Source organism: Prosopis cineraria, unplaced genomic scaffold (assembly GCF_029017545.1).
Source record: "Prosopis cineraria cultivar Desert tree isolate PC_DT_omini unplaced genomic scaffold, ASM2901754v1 PC2, whole genome shotgun sequence".
In the NCBI taxonomy this organism is placed as follows: domain Eukaryota; kingdom Viridiplantae; phylum Streptophyta; class Magnoliopsida; order Fabales; family Fabaceae; genus Prosopis; species Prosopis cineraria.
Window position 1 is genome coordinate 43,851,418 of NW_026555333.1, and position 18,780 is coordinate 43,870,197.

General features: G+C 30.3%; 1 protein-coding gene across 2 annotated transcripts; it reads right to left on the reverse strand.

Moving 5' to 3' along the window:
- Positions 1–8,222: 8,222 nt before the first annotated feature.
- LOC129301935 (reticulon-like protein B8) lies at positions 8,223–12,721 on the reverse strand. 2 transcript variants are annotated; one of them, XM_054940564.1, is made up of 6 exons: positions 12,529–12,721; positions 10,448–10,650; positions 10,138–10,318; positions 9,893–10,034; positions 9,404–9,473; positions 8,223–8,544 (listed from the first exon to the last, which is right to left on the reverse strand). In XM_054940564.1, exons 2-6 carry the CDS (start codon positions 10,620–10,622, stop codon positions 8,378–8,380), a joined length of 735 nt encoding a protein of 244 aa, XP_054796539.1. In that variant the 5' UTR covers positions 10,623–10,650; positions 12,529–12,721; the 3' UTR covers positions 8,223–8,377. The 2 variants fall into 2 exon arrangements, with proteins under 2 accessions (XP_054796539.1, XP_054796541.1); XM_054940566.1 differs by lacking the exon at positions 8,223–8,544 and adding an exon at positions 9,032–9,230.
- Between the last annotated feature and the right edge of the window lie 6,059 nt (positions 12,722–18,780).

The window sequence follows — 18,780 nt, forward strand, 5'->3', positions numbered from 1 at the left end:
ATTGATACATAAAGACACGATCTCAATCGATCCTGATCTCATAGGAGCAGCATCATCGTGCCTAAATATTTCACGAGATAGGCTGATTACTTAAAATGGAAGATAGTGAGTAAAGAGTAAAAATTACGCTATAAGTTTTGCAGGATCCTAATTCTTTGTAAGAACATTCAGGTTCTAAGGGAGAGGCTAACATCACTCTACCACTATAAATAGAGTACCAAAGCGCAGAAGAAGACAACAGTCAACACTAAAAAAAGACTCGCATTTTAAATCCATAGTTCTTAGGTTTATCAAGTAGTTTTTATCTCCAATTAAACTTGTAACTTTTACGTTTCAATAATAATCAAACACTTATTCTACCAAATCTTGTGTATCTTTTACATTCGGATAAATTGTGATAAGGGAGTCCATGGATTCTTTTTATTATCAATTGATACTCAACATCTCTAGCATGCCTGATAACTTGTTGTTCATGATGAACAATGACAAACATGCCTTTATCTACTCATTTTCATGGCTCCTTGCAAAGATGGAGACAAGAGGGACTAAGAGCCATGACCCCCTAATTTTTTAATTTTTTTCTTAATAAAATGTAAGGGTCATATATTGTCAACTCCTAAGTTGGTATATTATAAAAGCTTTAAAATAGTAAATGGAGTTCTCATTTCAAATCTATATGTAGTCTTTTATATATGTATAGTGTAACTGTTTTTTCAGTATTTTAAAGATATATTTATAATAAAATCTATTTATTTTCAACAAGATAATACTATACATGTTATTAAACCATTGAAGTCATTTGATTTAACTTTCGTTTTATATTTGATGAAAGAAATTATAAGAATTATTACTAACAAATTTTGTTAAGCATTAGAACAAAAAAAATATAATTGACATAAAAATGTTGTGACAATGGAGCATCATTGCCGTGTTGATATATTTATTTACTATGATTATATATTAAAAGAATTAAATAATAAATTTAATAAGTAAATAATAAAACTTCTTAGACCGAAGGGAACTTTATATCCCAATTATGCATTTAAATCATTCTTCAATACTCATGAGTAAGATGAAATTTTTATCAATTTAATGATAGTTTATATTAAAAAAAACTTTTAAAAAATTTATTGTAACATAATAATTAATTTTTTTATGTTATAAAAAATTGATGAGCAAAACTTAAAAATATATATATACATATATATATATATAGATGTATATATATATTTTATATATATTATGAAATTAAAATATAAATATATGTATTAAAATATTTATATTATATCTGTAATATATTCCTTTCTTCAATAACAACCTTCGCATCTCCATCAACGCCAAGCTCGTCTTTCATGTTCTTCATGCCTGTTCTAACTCCAGCACCGAGTCCTTCAGCTTCTTCAATTAGGCTCAATCCACAACCCTTCATACTAACCTACATTTGTGGAATTCAAAGAGATGGTCAAGATCCTTGCTCGAGCCAAGAAATATGACCACCATACAGAAGCTCGATCAACAGATGAAGACCCAAAATTTGAGTTTGTCTCTCGAAATTGTCTCCTTCATCATTGAAGAGTATAGTGAGCACAACCTTGGGGACCAAGCCGTTGAGATAGGAAATTCAATTTCCCACAAAATCCAACTCGAGCTGGTTGACAAGCCTCAACTTCAGTAGCCACCACTGTAGTAGCTCCATCTCTGCTTGTTCCTCCACCACCGCAAATACCATCACTTCCTCTCTGTTCCACGTCTCCCTTGCCAAGCCTCATAAGGTCAACCAAGCCCCGTGGGAGGCCATGTCCCGTTTTTACCGTAACATTGATGACTAACTCAACCTTTATCACTTTCGCCTCCTCTAATGCACTAGTGGTTCAGTGACGGAGTTAGGATCTTTGATTAGAATGGACAAGATATTATTTAAATATTAAATAATTAATTTTTTGCCAAAATTAATTTTTAATTATATATTCTCTCACTTCAAAAATATAAAGTACTTTTAATTGAATTTCATGTTCCAATAAATCAGTTATTTATTTTTAAATTAACTATATTTTTTTATATTTATCCCTTTATATAGTGTTTCACCTTAAAATAAATATAAAATAATTTATTTAATAGGGGTACTTTTGAAAACAAAAAGTAATAATTATACATTGAAAGATTAAAAATGTCTTATATTTTTTAACATTTAATCTCTCAACAAATGCCTTACATTTTTTAACAAAAGGAGTATAAATTATATATCTTATAACTAGAGCTTGATAGTAATTCTTAAGAATTTATTTTAACTCAACGTTATATAAATTTGATTTATATTGTTTAAATAAAGAATATTACTCTTTCAAAATCTAATGATAATTTCACCTTAACGTAAATCATATTTTAACAAGAATATATTTAAGTAATTAAAAAGTTTAAGAAATGCAAATTTAAGATAGTATTTAAACAAACAAATAATATAAAAATAATTTTTTTTCAAACTTTTACAAATATCACAAATAAAATATTAAAAAAATTCTCTCAATCTCTCTCTTTTTTTTTGGCCAAACTTCCTTGTCTCCTCAATTTCACGTCAATTACTGCCACTTGTTGTAAGCCTTCCACACACTCGCAGTCTTCTTCTTCTTCTTCTCTCTCTCTCTCTCTCTCACAAATGAAGCAGATAACAAACATTAAAGAGTGCAAAATTAAAAAATCAGAGAGGGCAAGATCTAAAATTAATACATAAACACCTCTATTTTCAAAATCTTAAGGGGTGCACCCACCCACCCCAGAATGCACATAGCTCAACAAGTGAGTAGTATATATTTGACTTTTTACAAGAAACTTTTTACATCGATTGATATATAAATGATGTAGAAAAATAAGATGGTGATAATTTTGTAATTACTAGCTTATCCTTAGGCAACTAATGTAAATAATCTTTTCTATATGAGTTGCCTAGACAACCAATGTAAAAAATGATTAAAATTTTTAAAATTTAAAAAATTAAATACTTTATATATCGAATGTATAAAGTACTTTCTACATCAGTTTCTAATTACTAGTTTATCCTTAGGCAACTAAAGTAAATAGTCTTTTCTACATCAGTTGCCTAGACAATCAATATAAAAAGTGATTAAAATTATTAAAATTTAAAAAATTAATTACTTTCTATATCAGATGTATAAAGTACTTTCTACATCGGTTTCTTAGGAAACTAATGTAAAAAGTTTTCTAAATTTTTGCATCATTTTTCTTCTCTCACATAGACATCATTTTTCATGATTTATCACTCATAGACATGATTTTCTCCTCAATCTTCACCATTTTTCTTGCTCAAAATCACAAATCTTCAATGGTATTGATCCTCCCCACCTATGATCATCGTCTTCTTAAAACCATATCTTCCATTTCTTTGAAAATCTCCCTCCTCCTTTTTCATCTTCTCCATTTTCAGATGTGCTCATGTTAGTTTCTTCAACTAGTTGCTCATGGTTTGGTGGAAGCATTGATTCCAAGCACTTTTTTGGACTCAAATTAGTAAGATAAGATTGTTTAAACTTATTCCTACCCACTAGTCTCTTCTTTAAACTAATTTTTGTAGAATTTATGGTTAGGGTTTTCTTTTTTAGGGATGCCCAACCATTGGGTTCGAGTTTTATCGTGATTTTGAAGTTAAATAGGTGTTATGCAAGTGTAATAATGATTATGATGATTAAATTTAAGAGTTTGGATGGATTTAACAGTGTTGGCTAAAGAAAAATCATAATTATGATTTCAATATATATCACGTTCAAATATTTTGATGGATTTAATAATATATATTTTATATACACTTTTTGGTCTTATTTTTGTCTTTCTTTCATTTTCATGACTTGAAAAATTCATCATTTTCAAATCAATTACATGCATGTTTTGGTGTTGATGAATATATATAGTAGCAAACATGTTGTTCTTAAAATCATCAGCTGAGTGGAGTTTTCTTAGAATCCACTATTTTATATTAGTCCAAAATTCTTCAATTTAATTTTTTTTAAAGATGTATTAGTCACTAACTTCATAATCTTACTCATGCATAGGGCAATGAGAACATATCAATTATCCTTGAAGCATGCATATAAATTCAAGGATCTTATGAGAATTGGGCCAAAAGCAAGTGAGTCTAACGCTTTATGAACTTATTTAATCATTTCTTATCAATTATATAAAGCCATAAACAAACAATGAAGACTAACTTATGCGGCCTTTTATGGAGAGTTTTTAAGTTCAGATAGTTCTAAACAACATTAACAAGTTTGTTGGCTTTAGGTAAGTTTTGTAATACCTTGTGGTTAGTTGATTGTGACAATTTAATTGTTGCAAATTGTAAAGGAATTATGTTAGATAGTTGATATGTTTGGATAATTAAAATGGATTGTATTGTTTAGATAAAAATTTTATATGAATTGTACTGTCTGGTTGATTATTTTTGTGTACAAGGATGTGATAGTGTATAGAAATATATATTATGTATATAAAAAAAATCACTTTTATATTGGTTCTAATCATAACCTATGTAAAAAGTTAATTTTCTACATCAGTTGTAACAATAACCAATGTAAAAAACTCACTTTTTACATCAGTTATAGTAACAATTGATATAGAAAATTAACTTTTTTCACTGGTTGTGATTATAACAATGTAAAAAGTGGGGTATTAATTTATTTTTAAAAAAATTACATGACTTTCTACATCGATGATGACTTTCAATATTTTATTGAATTTATTGGTGCTTTAATTGTAATTGCAAGTCCTTTATTTGAATTTTGTTAGCAAAAATATGATTAAATAGATGAATGTGTGTGAAAATGAGCTTGAAAATATGTTAAAAGTTAGTGGATCAATTCTATTATTTATTTTAAGTTTTATGCATGTAGGGAGGCCCAATTTAGGGGCCCAAAGAAGAAAATTTTTGAGTCCAAATCAACAAAATTAAATTTAAAAAGAAAATTTAAATAGGTCATCTTCACTACAATGAAGTGCGATTTTAGTAAAACACATAGTTTGGACTTTTAGCAAATTTTTAGGGCTTAAGCATCTCATTTTCGACTATTATTCACTTCTAACAGCTATAAAACGTCTAGGAAGAGAGAAAAGAGCCAAAGAAGGGTTGGAGAAGCTTTGGTTTGGTGAAAAATCAAGGGTTTTGCTCAAGATTGATTTGATTATGCTTTTCTTCTCCTTCTTCTCTTTACTTTGCTGTATATATTGTTGATTTTGTTGTTATAGAAGCCATGTGTGGCTGATTTTCTCTTAATCTAGCATAGCTATGAACTGATTTTTGGCTTAGAGAATGTTCGGACCATTTATTTAAGCTTAATATTAATTTTGTTTACTTAATCTTATGCTTATTTGTCTACTTAATGCTTGGCCATCATTAAGTGTGAATTTGGAGATTTAGGTTTTGTCTTGGAAGAGAAAAATCTAAATTTGACCATTAGATTGAGTAATGTGGGATTAGAATTTATTTTAATTTGTCAATAGGATAGGAATATACCTATTGGAGCCATATAATCACATTAGAGTGAATTTGTGTCATTTTGCCTCTTGGATAATTGTGTTAGAAATAATAAATTAATTTAAGAGAGGGGTGTAATTAATCGAAAGATAATTATTCCTATTAATTCTCTAGATTAACAAATTAATATTAAGTGAATTTATTTAGATAATTACATGTTCTATAAATTAAAAAAGGGATTAGCCACTCTAGATTGCCTTGATTGTTTGTGGTTGTTAGAATTTTAATTTTAATGTATTTTTCTAATTTTAATCCTTATTTTGCAAAAATCAAATCTATATCTTGCTTTGCTCAACTTAAATGAAAATGAAGACTTTATTGCCTAATTACCAATTAACTTGATTCTTTGTGGGATCAAACTTGATTGGCTGCTTACTAATTACAAATCATATACTTGCAGTAAAACATAATTGTGTGCATCAATCGGCTATAGAATCAATGTAAAACATCAAGGACTTTCTATACTTTTTGAACAATACCGCCTTATGAACAATATCTCTTGATGAAGGCTTCCATGGTGGACTTGAAGATGGAACTTGAAGGCTACCGAAGAGATTCCTAGGAGGAATATGAATGAAGATTGAATGCTAACTTGCCAAGAATTCTCTTATTCTAGTTTTCTCATTCCTACTCTTTGTTGTAATTCTTAATTAGATTGCAACTGTGATATGCGTGTAATTCTAGTTGGAGTTCATATGTTCTTGAATGGGAATGCTTGTCTTGTATCTCCTCTTGTTATAACTTGAGGCTTTGATCCGTTTCCAATATAATAATTGCATAATTTTGTATTGTCATATTGATAGTCTTGAATTTGCTTTGCATAATTTTGTGAGTGATTTCATGACTCGTCTTAATGGATTTGCATAATTTTGTAACCTTCCCAAGCACATTCTTAGCCTTGGCCATAGCATTAAGAGGATCTAGACACATTGATAATTCCAATCTAATTAGTGAAACTAGTGGAGACAACTAGCTAGAGTAATCAATGTTTAATTACCTTGGATTGACCAATGAGAAGATTTTATAAAGCATTTCATAATTGAGATAATGATATATTTATCATCTAATTCCTAGTTATCACCATCTTTCATAAGGGACTCAAAACACTCTTTACTTGCTTTTATCACTTTAGTGATTTAGACTAGTTTTAACATTTGAACTCAATCTTTGGATAACTTGTAACACTTTTAAACACTTTCATAATCAATTTGGCTAAGCTTTTAGGGAAATGATCTATATTACACCTTAATTGCACTAGAATTTAGTTTAATTAAATAATTTGGTGCAAAACAACATTATAATCAAGCCCATCACCGCCATTGTCAAAGTATAAATATTTCCGTGGGTGCACCTAATGAGTGTGTGAGAAACAGAAGCGAGAAAGAAGTAAAGCAAGCGGAGTGAGGTGAAATGTGTGAGTGAGGTGACTTGACAAGAAAATTGGGTGAAAGTGTAAGAAATGAAATATGATCGTGAGTTCAGTGGGAGAAAAGTGAAAGTCTTCTGGTGTAATGTTTTCTTAATTTAAAATCAAAGTCTTCTTTTTATTTAAGTCCCTCATTCCTTCTCCTAGCTAGAGCCAGGAATAAGGGCCGAGCCTGGAGAGCCGGGCTTGTAGGCCCTGTTTAAATAAAAGTTCGGGTTTTGAAAATTATTTTTTTTCAAAGGAACTAGACTTGAGAACCTGGCCCTGATAAGCCCTATGAAAAAGAGCTCGGGCTCGGGAGGCCCTCCAAGCCCTGATAAGCCTGATTATTTTATATATATTTATATACATACATAAATATATTTGATTGATGATGACACAATTTGATCAATATTTATTATAGATGATGAAGAAGAAGTTGTAAAGATAATTAACATTGAATTTTCACCTCCATCTTCATTCTTCAACAAGTACACTTACATTCGAGAGATTTAATGTTTTATTTATAGATGATGAGGATAAAGAGGATTTGAGTTTTGATTGATGAATGTGTGTTGTTTAAATTTCTAAATATGTTGTTTAATTTTTAAAATATTGTGTGGATTTTAATTTTTTAAATTTCAAAATATTTTAATTAATTTACAATATTAAATTTTATTTTAATTTTTTTATTTTTTTAACAGGGTTTTCAGGCCCGGCCCTGAGCCCTTTACATAAGGGCCGGGTTTCGGAAAAGGGACTAAAAATATATAACCGGGCTCAAGAGCCTAGGCCCTTAAGGGCCGGGTAAGTTCGTATTCCTACCTCTACTCTTAGCTTAGCACCAATTATTTAGAAGTTCCCCACTCAAAATCCAATAATCTACATATTAAAACAATTAATTAAAGTCATAAATCACTCAAATATATATAATAGATATAAAAAGTATTGAATATATTTATGTAAAACCCTAATATTAAAATTATTTAATCATATAAACTGGATCTTTATCAGAAGTGGGACTACATCTTTTCCTAGCGTGAACTAGCAAGGGTCATTGGTTCCTGTCAATGTACTCATATGTTTTCACCAACTCATAATTTTATCTAATTTTTAATTCTATTTTTCAATTATACTCAAAATCAATCTAATTAATTAATTTTATAAATCAATTACACCACACAACGTAATCAATTATAGTCAAAATCAATTTGACAAATCAATTTCACCTGTAATCAATTTTATTTAGTTAATCCTAATCCAAACACACCCCAAGCCTGCCTTCCAAATCAATGGTTGAAACTGAAAAGGGTTCCAAGACCAAAACTTTGAAACAGAAAAGCATTAACAGCATCCAAGACACTACATTGAAGCAGAATATTAAAAACAACTTTATTCAAGTTAAAACCATCACGTTGAGCATTATTAACAATTTAATCATACTTCTTTCCTTTGAGCTTTCCCTTGGAGATCCTGCTGAGAAAACCAGCATCAAGGCTTAAGCGGTTCTGCATCTCATCAAGAATCTTGTACACGAAGTTGTCGACTTCATCTTCGTGCCTTTCATACAGAACTGGGAGTGTGTGTGCAGCCACAAAACCTTTGGACACAACTCACGTTTCAGCAATCAAAAAGCATCTCATAAACACTTGAGAATTTGAATAGAAAGACAGAAGCATCAATGTTCAACTTTCTACAAAGTATAATGCACATGAATTTTCCAGAACAGGTCATGCCACATGAAATGGTTACTGAGCACTTATTTGACATAAGCTTCTAGAAAAGCTAAGCATATAAAACTAACTAGTAAGGTTAGAGAACCCAAGGTTTATAATAGTTCCCAATTAAGGACTCATTTGTTGTACTGGATTCAAATCGCATACATTTGACGCGCAATTCGATCATAACACTCCCAGTATGCATTTTTTATGCATATATAAGTTCACATCATCAGATTGCCTCTGATTCTTTGAACCAAAGGGGCCATTAGGATATGTTAAGTACACTGAATGAAAAATAATGAAATGGGGAAAAAAGATTTTTAATGTAAAAAGTAACTTTGCTACTCATATTTTTAAGAAGTAATAAAAAGGATAAAAACTGTTAAATAATTATTAAAAGAGAATTATTGACATTAAAAACAGTAATAGAAATAGATAATTATCACATTAAAAACAGGGGCTGACTGTCCAAAATAATTTCTTATGCTTCCTAGCATCACTCTCCATCATACAAGCTTAACCTGATCTTCCCAATGCTATGATGGTGTTTCGGATTTGTTACAGCCTATGATTGCAAACAGAGAAGACCGAGTTATAATTTTAGAGATTATGAGAAAGCACCAATAATAACTTAATTCATACAATCCTCAAGAAAGTTTTCTTATTTTTTGAGTTATGAGTCCTTAGGTGTTATTTTCCCAACAAATTGAGCATGCCAAGAAAAAGGAGGTCACCCACCAATATAAATGACAGTGAGAAAATTGCACCAGCCTCCAATCACAGCCGCAGACATCAAGCTACCAACAACCTGAGGATTCTTTGATTGTTAGTCACAAATTTCATGGAAAAGTAAGTAAAGATTAAATAAGAAGCAGCAGCTGTAGTTGATGGTAAAGTAGAAATGCATCATTGTGGTTTTTCATTGCTTATTTTTCTCAGTAAATTACACCAGTTTCTTTGCAGTTTAAATAAATTACGATAATCTTTTTTTACATACATTTTGATATCATGCTAGGAATTTGAAGGCTACACAAGAAGCTCCCATGAACAAAATTAATGTATCAAAATTGAAAGATGCAGTTCTAAAACAAAACGAATTGATTGAAAAGCAAATGCAGAAAGCAAAAGCTAGTGTCAGAAAGCAAAGAATGGTTTCTCCTGTAAAGTTATAAATTTGTGTCAAAATGACAATAACAAAGTACAAAAGAACATAGAAGAGCAACATACAACAAGAAATTGCTTCAAGTTTCCTCCACAAGAAACATCTTGAATAAACCTCAAACCCCGGTTAACCTCAGCACCTACTGTTTTTGCGATGTTGACAAAGAAATCTTCTGGGAGAGCAAGGCGTGGAACTTCAGATGGAACACTGTGTCACCATAAAGAAAAATACACTTGAAGCTGTGCAGTGCCATATCACATCTGAATAAATTCATGTAACAGCAGAGATGGGAATGCTTTCCAATAAAAACCTGCTAGAATAGCCAGAAGCATTTGACCAAACAAACTGCACAAGCATGATAAGAACCAGAGCAAAGCATACAAGAGTCAGGAGATGATAATTAAGCCATTCAAAAAGCACCCATACAGATGTTGCACTAGTTAAAACACTAGCAGAAATCTTCTTGTCCCTCCATAATAAGACATCAGCAGCTATGACATCAAAGGACAAAAAAAATATATAAGCATAATTATAATCATAATAACAATGATATAAAATCAGCTGAGGCCAAGTGGTGGCCTTTTTATATGTTAATATTACACTGAGTTGAACTTTCATACATTTTCCACCCCCTAAAAGATGGTGCACAGGCTTCTGACGTCCAAAAAGTCTCCTAAACTGAGAATGCAGTGAGTTTGAACTCTCTCCCTCAAAGAATGAAACAGGTTTCCGCTTCTCAGCAAATGTATCCATGAGGTTGTTAAGGAGGTTCTCAGCTGAGATTTTGTCAGCCATAGTTACAGATCTTCTCTAAAATATAAACCTAAGAGGGGAAAAAATAAAAGATTTTACATAATAATTCCAATACCTACCATCACAGTGTCATTCTAAAACAACTGCAGAGCACACAGAAAGTGAATGTGAGAGACTTGATTGTTTTCTAATGCATGACAAATGAGAAAAGCGCTGGACATCAGAGAACACCGCAACGTCAAAACGTATTTCACAACTCTTTTGAAACTAACTTATTTCCAAATATTCTCTATTTTGTTTCCAAGCAGCGAGCTTCATCACTTTGCCTAGTGAAGCTTTAATTCTTCTGTAAGCACACAGCCCTTCATAAACAATAACATCTTTCATCTTGAAAATTTTTTTTCATTTAATCCCACCAATAAGAAAATCAAGAACTTAAAAAAAATTTCAAGATTAAACTTTGATTTCTTGAACCTTCAGCTCTCCATGTAATTGTGCAAAGTTTTCACAAAGACCAATCCCAATTCAATGAAGTGTTATGGCCCAATCTGAGTCACATTTTCTGGTTAGTTTAGAACCAAAAGGAACCAATAGACATTTGACAACCACAGTAAACGAGGATTGGATGATACACTAATAATAGTTGTTAACAATCTCGTAAAAAGGAAATAAAAGGAGTGAATGTGAAACAGGCAGAAATCGATAATGCTGTAGCTTGAGGTAGGCTTCAATAGTCAAATCTATCCCACAAAGAAAGCATAGTTGCCTATTTTATTCAATTCAGAAGAAAATATTAATAGGATTGTCTTTTGGGTAGGCAAGCTAGGAAAGCATCTTACAATTCATCATAAAAATTAACTGCTGTAGGGCAGAGTACTTCCACACCCAGGCCAAAGGAGCTGGTTTATACCCATTACTTTGATGTCCAAAGAAAACAATGCATCTGCCTCTCTCCTTTTTTCTTCATACTTCCTTCAAAATTCAGATGCACCTTACAAACTTCCAATTTCAAAAGACTCAAATCACTCTCCTCAGTCAATTGATTATGTTAGCTCATTAGTGGCCAATAATAGAGCGCTTGCATACACATTGGAAAGAATCTAACCTACTCCTGAATTCTTCACTAAATCCATGAAGCTCAGATGCAGAGACTTTTGCATCTGCAGGCTGTATCATGCCTTGAATTCAGCATATCAATTAATAACATGGTAGGAATTTCAACACTATCCTTATAGTAGCGTGGCCCGAGAATTTCCTAGGCAGTGCAGATTGCTTTTTCTTGGTGGGAACATGGAAGGAGAGAAGGTAAGCCTCAACGCTGGATAAACATTTTGAAGATCAAATAATTCATGTCCTAATTTCTAGCATATATTTTATACTACAGAAATCACGTAGCGCCAACAGATGAAAAGAAAATTCGTTTCAAACTTGGCCCCATAGAAAAGTTGATAACCCAGGTCCACAGGTGTTGTTACAGAAAAAGGTAGTGGGAACGCTAGACTTCTTAATGCTTCATAAGCAACAAACCAAAAAAAAAAAAAAACGCATATATAAACCAGCTAGAGAGAGAGAGAGAGAGAGAGAGAGAGAGAGTTTTCTTCCCAATAGCACAGTGAAACGCAGAACTTCCAGAATTTAAACCTCCATCATCTCAACCACCCACAATTATATTCATAGTCAATGAAGTTTCGTCCTAATAAATTCATCTTTCAAATTTTCGTCCCGATACCATGAGAGAGATCAATTTTCGTCTCAATCATCCACAACTACATTCATCTTCGCACCCCAAAAAAATCGCAACGAACGAATTTACCCTAAGCCAGGAGAGATTAAATTATATTGCAACGCAAACGTCGATCAGAGCATAAAAGTAAAAAATACATACATATATATATGATTAGCTAAGCATGCAAAAGATTGAGAAGAAATGAACAATCAGTGCACTTACCAGAGTGCGCAGGGGAATCGACGTAGATTAAAGCAAAAGGGAAAAGCAGAGAGAAAAGATGGTGGATGATGAGGGATTAAAATGGCGTTGGAAGAATCTGCAGGTGTTGAAAACTGCATGCGGAATCTCTTACAAGTTTCTGCTTCAAAGTGGAAACGGTCGTCGTTGACCAACCCAAGTGATCCACCTACCGGCGGTGACGGACTGGAAAAATTCATCAGAGGGGCAATGTTTAAATTAAATATAAGAATAAAATATATTTTTAATTATTTAACTTTATATAATATTTTAATTTAATTTTTTAATTTTATAAAAAATTCAATTCCATACTCCTAACATTATTAATTTTAAGTAATTATTTTTTATACTAATTATTATTATTTTAAATAAATTAAATTTAATATATCAACATTTGATAATATTTTATCAATTTTTAAAAAGTTAATGTAAAATTTTCTAATGATGCTAAAATTTAAAAATCAAAAAATATTTTATAAAATTAAAAAATTAAAATAAAATTTTATATAAAATTGATGGACTAAAAATATAGTCTAGCCCAAACATAAATATTGATACTTTTTAAGAAAATATAATTATAAATATTAATTAATTTAATATATAGATAAATTATTTAAAAAGTTTAAAAATATATATTAATTTTATTTGTATCATAAATTTATTTTTATGATAAATATAAAAGTAAATAATATATATATATATATATATACTTGATAATTTTAAAGAGGGTATGGGGTAATTATTTTTTGAGGGAGACAATTGTAATTTAAAGGAGGAGCAAGTGTAAATTTAACTAAAAATTAAATGTGATGTTTGCTATTTTACCCCCAAGCGTGGGTACGTCCCTGCCTGCCCGGATGCTTAAATTTGAAGTCATGAAATAGTAACTCTTTTTCGTTCTTTTTTTATTTTTTTTTCCTTTTTTCATTTTTGGAATTTTCTTTGACGGTGTCATTGGCGGATTTGAACTTTTGGTTGTTTCTGCCTTCTGGAGGGTGAAACATTTTAAGAAGAACCCCGCGCTGATCCTATGCTTTTTGGTCAAGAAGGAAAAAGTAAAAAAGAATATATTGGGTCTAATATAAAAAGCATTAGGTAATTTATATATGTGTGTGTGTATGTGTAATATATATATAAATATATATAATGGTGTTACAAAATGAGATAATTATTTTGAAATCTTAAGACTTTACAACTTAGTTTTATTATTGGCAGCTATATTTTTTATATTAACAACTTTACTTTTATTATTAAGAATTTTAGTTTAGATTTTAATAATTATGCTTTTTTTATTTTGTTGAAAGTGAAAAAACTAATTTTGCAAAAAAATCTATATCAAATTAGTCTATAAAGACTTCAAGATAATTACTCCATTTTATGATACTTATTTATCATTTTCTTATTTTACTAGAATTTATTTATTATTCTCCCAAGTAAGAACCTCCTTGTTCAACTAACTTGATTTCTCTATATCTTTTTTCTTGTGTATTCCCTTCGTTTTTTCTCGTCAGGCTTGTACCTTTTTTTCTCTTCATTTCTTATAATATCTTATTTTTTCATTTCATCTTTCATTTTTTTTATTTTCTTCATTGCCTTTTTCTCCTCAGTCTTGCTTTTTATCTTAAATCAAATGACTCTAGATACTATATGAAAATCTTTTTATCAAGTGTGTTTGAAGATTGGTAACTTCATCAAAATAAAAAGTTACTTGATAAAACATATCATAAACTTTATACATATCCCAATTAATTCAAATGAAGTCTCAACTGTTAAATTTTAAAAATTTATAAATTTAGTTCTTTATTTTACAATTTTATTGTGATAAATTTATAATTTATTTTTTAAAGTTTAACATCATTAAAAAATAAATAATTATTTTTATTCTTCAATCATGTTAAAATTTAAAAAATAAATTACAAATTTATTATAATAAAATTATAAAATTAATGAATGAATTTAAGAATTTTTAAAGTTTAATGTTTAGAATCTCATTTTAATCAATTAATTTTTTTAAAAACTTATCTGTCATTCTCTTTTCATGATTTAACTTTTCTAACTACCGTGTGACTTTTTTCTTTAGTGTCGTGGATCGGGAGACTCAGACATTTTGGTTAAAAGAGAAAAAAAGAGAGAAAAGGAAAATTAAACATTATATATTCTTATACGATTTTTCGTTTCTTTTCCCCCAATGAAGTCCTTACACTTGATCAATTGGTCCTTTCATCTAGAATCAATCCACCTTAACCGGAAATCCGACAACAATCATCCAGTCACTGGAGTACCTGCCAATGACAAGGCTGACTCTTTTTTTCAAAGCTTATAAACTTTTTTCTGAAAATAATTTAGGTAAGATTATTGATATGACAAAAGGTGGCTATTGAGTAAAAAATATCAATCAAATGTTTTGATCATAACAAAATTTAAAAAAAAATATTTATTATTTATGCAAATTGAGTATCATGAATCAAGTGATAAAATCTCAAAAAAAAAAAAAAAGAGTATGCATGAAGAATATTTAAAGAAATTATCTCAAGAATAGTACACATGAAGAAATGAAAGTGAGCATGAAAAAAAAGAACAAAGTTGTAACATGCATACTACACTCAAAAGAAAGAAAGAAGAGTCAAGGAAAAAAAATAGAACTGACATAGGTTATATTTATTTTATTCTTCCATTAAATAAATTTATGAAAACTAATTGAGAGCTTAAATATAAACTAAAGTAAAATTGTATCATATAGAAAGTAATAAGCTCATAAGTCCTTTAGTCTTCAAAAGTCTTATCCACTCAAGGACAAGAAATATCCATGCGTATTTGACACATATTTGCATGCACTCATGATTTACATTGCTCCATCCATGCTTTGATTGTAAGTGTCCCACGCATGTTTGGTTATTCCTTGTGCATATAGACAACTTAGGGGATCTCATTCAAACTCGAACTATAACTAAACTTTGCTTGAATTAGAATATCAGAAGTGGAGATATAGCACTGCATGCTAGTTCACACTTAAACATACTTGTATCCACGCTTGATTGGCAGTGTGGAGAAATGTCATAAATAAGCTTATGTAATCTGATTCATGCTTGGATGTTATTTTTGTCCACACTTGATTGATCCTAAGTGGCAGCTTGAAGAGTGTCTCCATGCTTGGATTCTGTTGAGTCCAGGCTTGAATGAATAAAACACTTATTAAACTTCAAGTTTGACTTAGAGTGAACATTAGCACTGAACAAGCTATTCAAGCTTGATTCAGACGTGCCCAACCATGTTTCACACCATAGTGAGGCAAAATGCCTTTGTACACTCATTCACACTTTGATTAGAAGTTAACCGCACATGTTTTAGGCTTATTATGAAGCAACGTGCTTCAACCTTCATCAAACATACTTGAACCAAAATTAGTCCATGCTTGGATCAAGTGAAGTGATATGAGACCTAAAAGGGAAGTTAACTCATCCACACTTGGATCATGCCTGTTCACACGTGAATGAGAGTTTTGACAACATTGAATGCATGTCGTAGAAAAAGTGCTTTATTTGTCTTAGACACTTCAGAACATCTCTAACGGGAAATTGCTATAATCTGTCTCCAATGGTCCAAAAAACATTGTTCTATATATAAGACTTTATTTAAATGAGCGGCTAATAACATTGAATGAGTATTTAATGTCTTGCATTAAATTCTTATTTGTTATTCTATGAAAAAAACTCTCAAGTAGTTTGTCAATTTTCATTGTTTTATATTTGCTCTTTTTTTAGAGTATCTGTTGTGAAAAGCTATCTCATTTAGCTCTTTGAAATGTTATAAACATTTTTCTAAACATGATTCTAATAACTTACTTGCGTAAATAAGTGTGTTGTTGAAAATCAAGACTGATTTTGTCTTGTGGTTTTGTCCTATAATAGCAAATACCTATTAAAGCTTATGTTTGTAGTGAAAAATCTTAAATATGATCTTGAGGGCTGAAAATTGGCCCAATGGTAGGTTAAACTAAGGTAAGTCATTTGTATCTACTATTCTTTTTATTCAAAAATTCATTTCTTACTCACTAATTTATTTGTAAAACTGTTCTAAACTTTGCATCATTCTTCTAGTTGGGAAAAATTTTTAAGAAAATTTTAAGAACATTCAATTTACCCCCCTTAGGTGCTAGCCTGATTCTACACTTATTTCATACTTAAATTAATTTATTGCTAACTAAAAATAATATTATTGAAAAGTATTAATCTCGTTTGAAAATTCATCTATTTTAAATTTGGACTAAATTATTGGTAATATGGCTCCTAAAAATATGCACGGTCAATATAAAATTTGCATAACACACCACTAATGGAAAGCATTAATCTCACTTGAACAATTTAGAATTAATGGTCATTTTCCCCCCTCAAATTTATCTAAAAGGTTACTAGACACCCTAAACTTAATGATGTGTCAATTTCATTCCTCAACATTAAAGTAAAGATTCCCTCTCTCGTCATCCTACCATTTTCTCATTGTATTTTCATTGTTAGAGGCCTCATATTCCATTTTTTATTTTTTTTATTATACAATAAATTTAAAGGTCATTTTTGCCCCTCAACTTCATCCAAAAGATCATTGGGCACCCTAATTATAAACTTAACTATAGGTCAATTCTATCCCTTAATATTAAAAATTTTCTCCTTCATTAATCTGTCATTTTCTCATTGTCTGTTTTATCGTTAGTGGGTCCCACATTATATTTTTTAAATATTTTTATTATAAAATATTTGAGATTAAGATGCCTACTGACCCTTTAGAGTAAGTTGAGGAGCAAAATGACATTTAACCCAATATTTTATAATAAAAAATTTAAAAAAGTGCAATGTGGGCCTACTAATGATGAAGAAACAACGAGTTAATGGCAAGGTGATGAGGGAGAAAATCTTTAATCTTGAAAGATATAATTGATCTATAGTTAAGCCTAGGGTGTCTAATGACCCTTCAGGCAAAATTGAGAAACAAAAATAACTCTTAACTCTATAAAATATTTGAGTTCAAAGTACCCGCTGACCTTTTGAAATAAAATTGAGGGGCAAAAATAACGACAAACCCAATATTTTATAATAAAAAAATCAAAAATGCAATATGGGGCTACTAACGTCTAATGGTGGATAAATGACAAGTTAATGTTAAGTTGATGAGTAAGAGAATTTTTAACATTGAGATATAAATTTGACTCACAGTTAAGTTTAAAATACCCAATGACCCTTCAAGAAAAGTTAAGGGGCAAAAATTACTCTGAACCTAAAAATTTTTATTTTTTATAAAGGGAATTTTCAAATGAGGTTAGACTTTCAAATGATCTGTAGGCACCTTATGTATTTTCAATATTTTATTTTTTAGTTACCAACAATTTATTACAATAGGGCTACAATAAGTGAATTTTCAAATGAGGTTAGTGGTTGGGGTAACAAAATTGTGTGTTTAAAATGTTGGATTAAAGTGTAATTTTATTCTAAAAATATTTGTCAAGGAGCACTAGTTATTCTACATGATTATTTAAAAAATATCATCACTCAATTGTCGAAATCATTGAATTGTCATTTCTGGACTAACGGTCATTGACGTTGACCCATTAACCTAGACTGACAATCAATTAAAATGTTGTCAAAAGTTATGTGTCGACCTTATTTGTTAATGAGGTACTTATCGGTCAAAATAAAATACTCTTAGCATGCACTAATGGCTCAAAACATTATGACGATATATATTTCTTTGTTAGAAAAAAAAAATAAAAACAAGATGAGTGAGTAATGGATGTCACTTGGCTTGTCGACTAAGCATTAGTTGATAAAAGATTTTTTGATAAACAAAGAAAGACAATAAAAGAAATACAACTAACTTACAACGTCAGAAATAAAGTAGCTAATATCTTCAAGGGGCATATAGTGTACATGAAAGAGCACGTTTCGTGAGGCAATTTGCTTTAAAATTGTCTTCTTTTCACACGCAGTCAAGATCAACGGTTCAATCTCGACAAAGTAAATTTTTCCGATGACCATGGTTTGAGGGTGAACATTATTTTAAGAATAAAGTTGGCACAATCTACAATTTTTTTGAGTGAGATGAGAAGAAGAGCTATCCCTGTGAGGAAATTTTTTCTGGTCATGGCCAACAGCCTAAGCAATGTCATTAGGGGTATATTTGGAAATTTTACCATTCTAACAAAATAATGATGACACCATCATTTATGATTTTATTAAGGGAGAA

Excerpts from the sequence above, each read along its gene's own strand:
- LOC129301935 (XM_054940564.1), bottom strand. The coding sequence starts at position 10,622 with ATGGCTGACAAAATCTCAGCTGAGAACCTCCTTAACAACCTCATGGAT. Across the intron at positions 10,319-10,447 it reads TCTTTTAGGGGGTGGAAAAT|CTGCTGATGTCTTATTATGG; the intron begins GTATGAAAGTTC and ends TTGATGTCATAG. Across the intron at positions 9,474-9,892 it reads ACTTGAAGCAATTTCTTGTT|GTTGTTGGTAGCTTGATGTC; the intron begins GTATGTTGCTCT and ends AAGAATCCTCAG.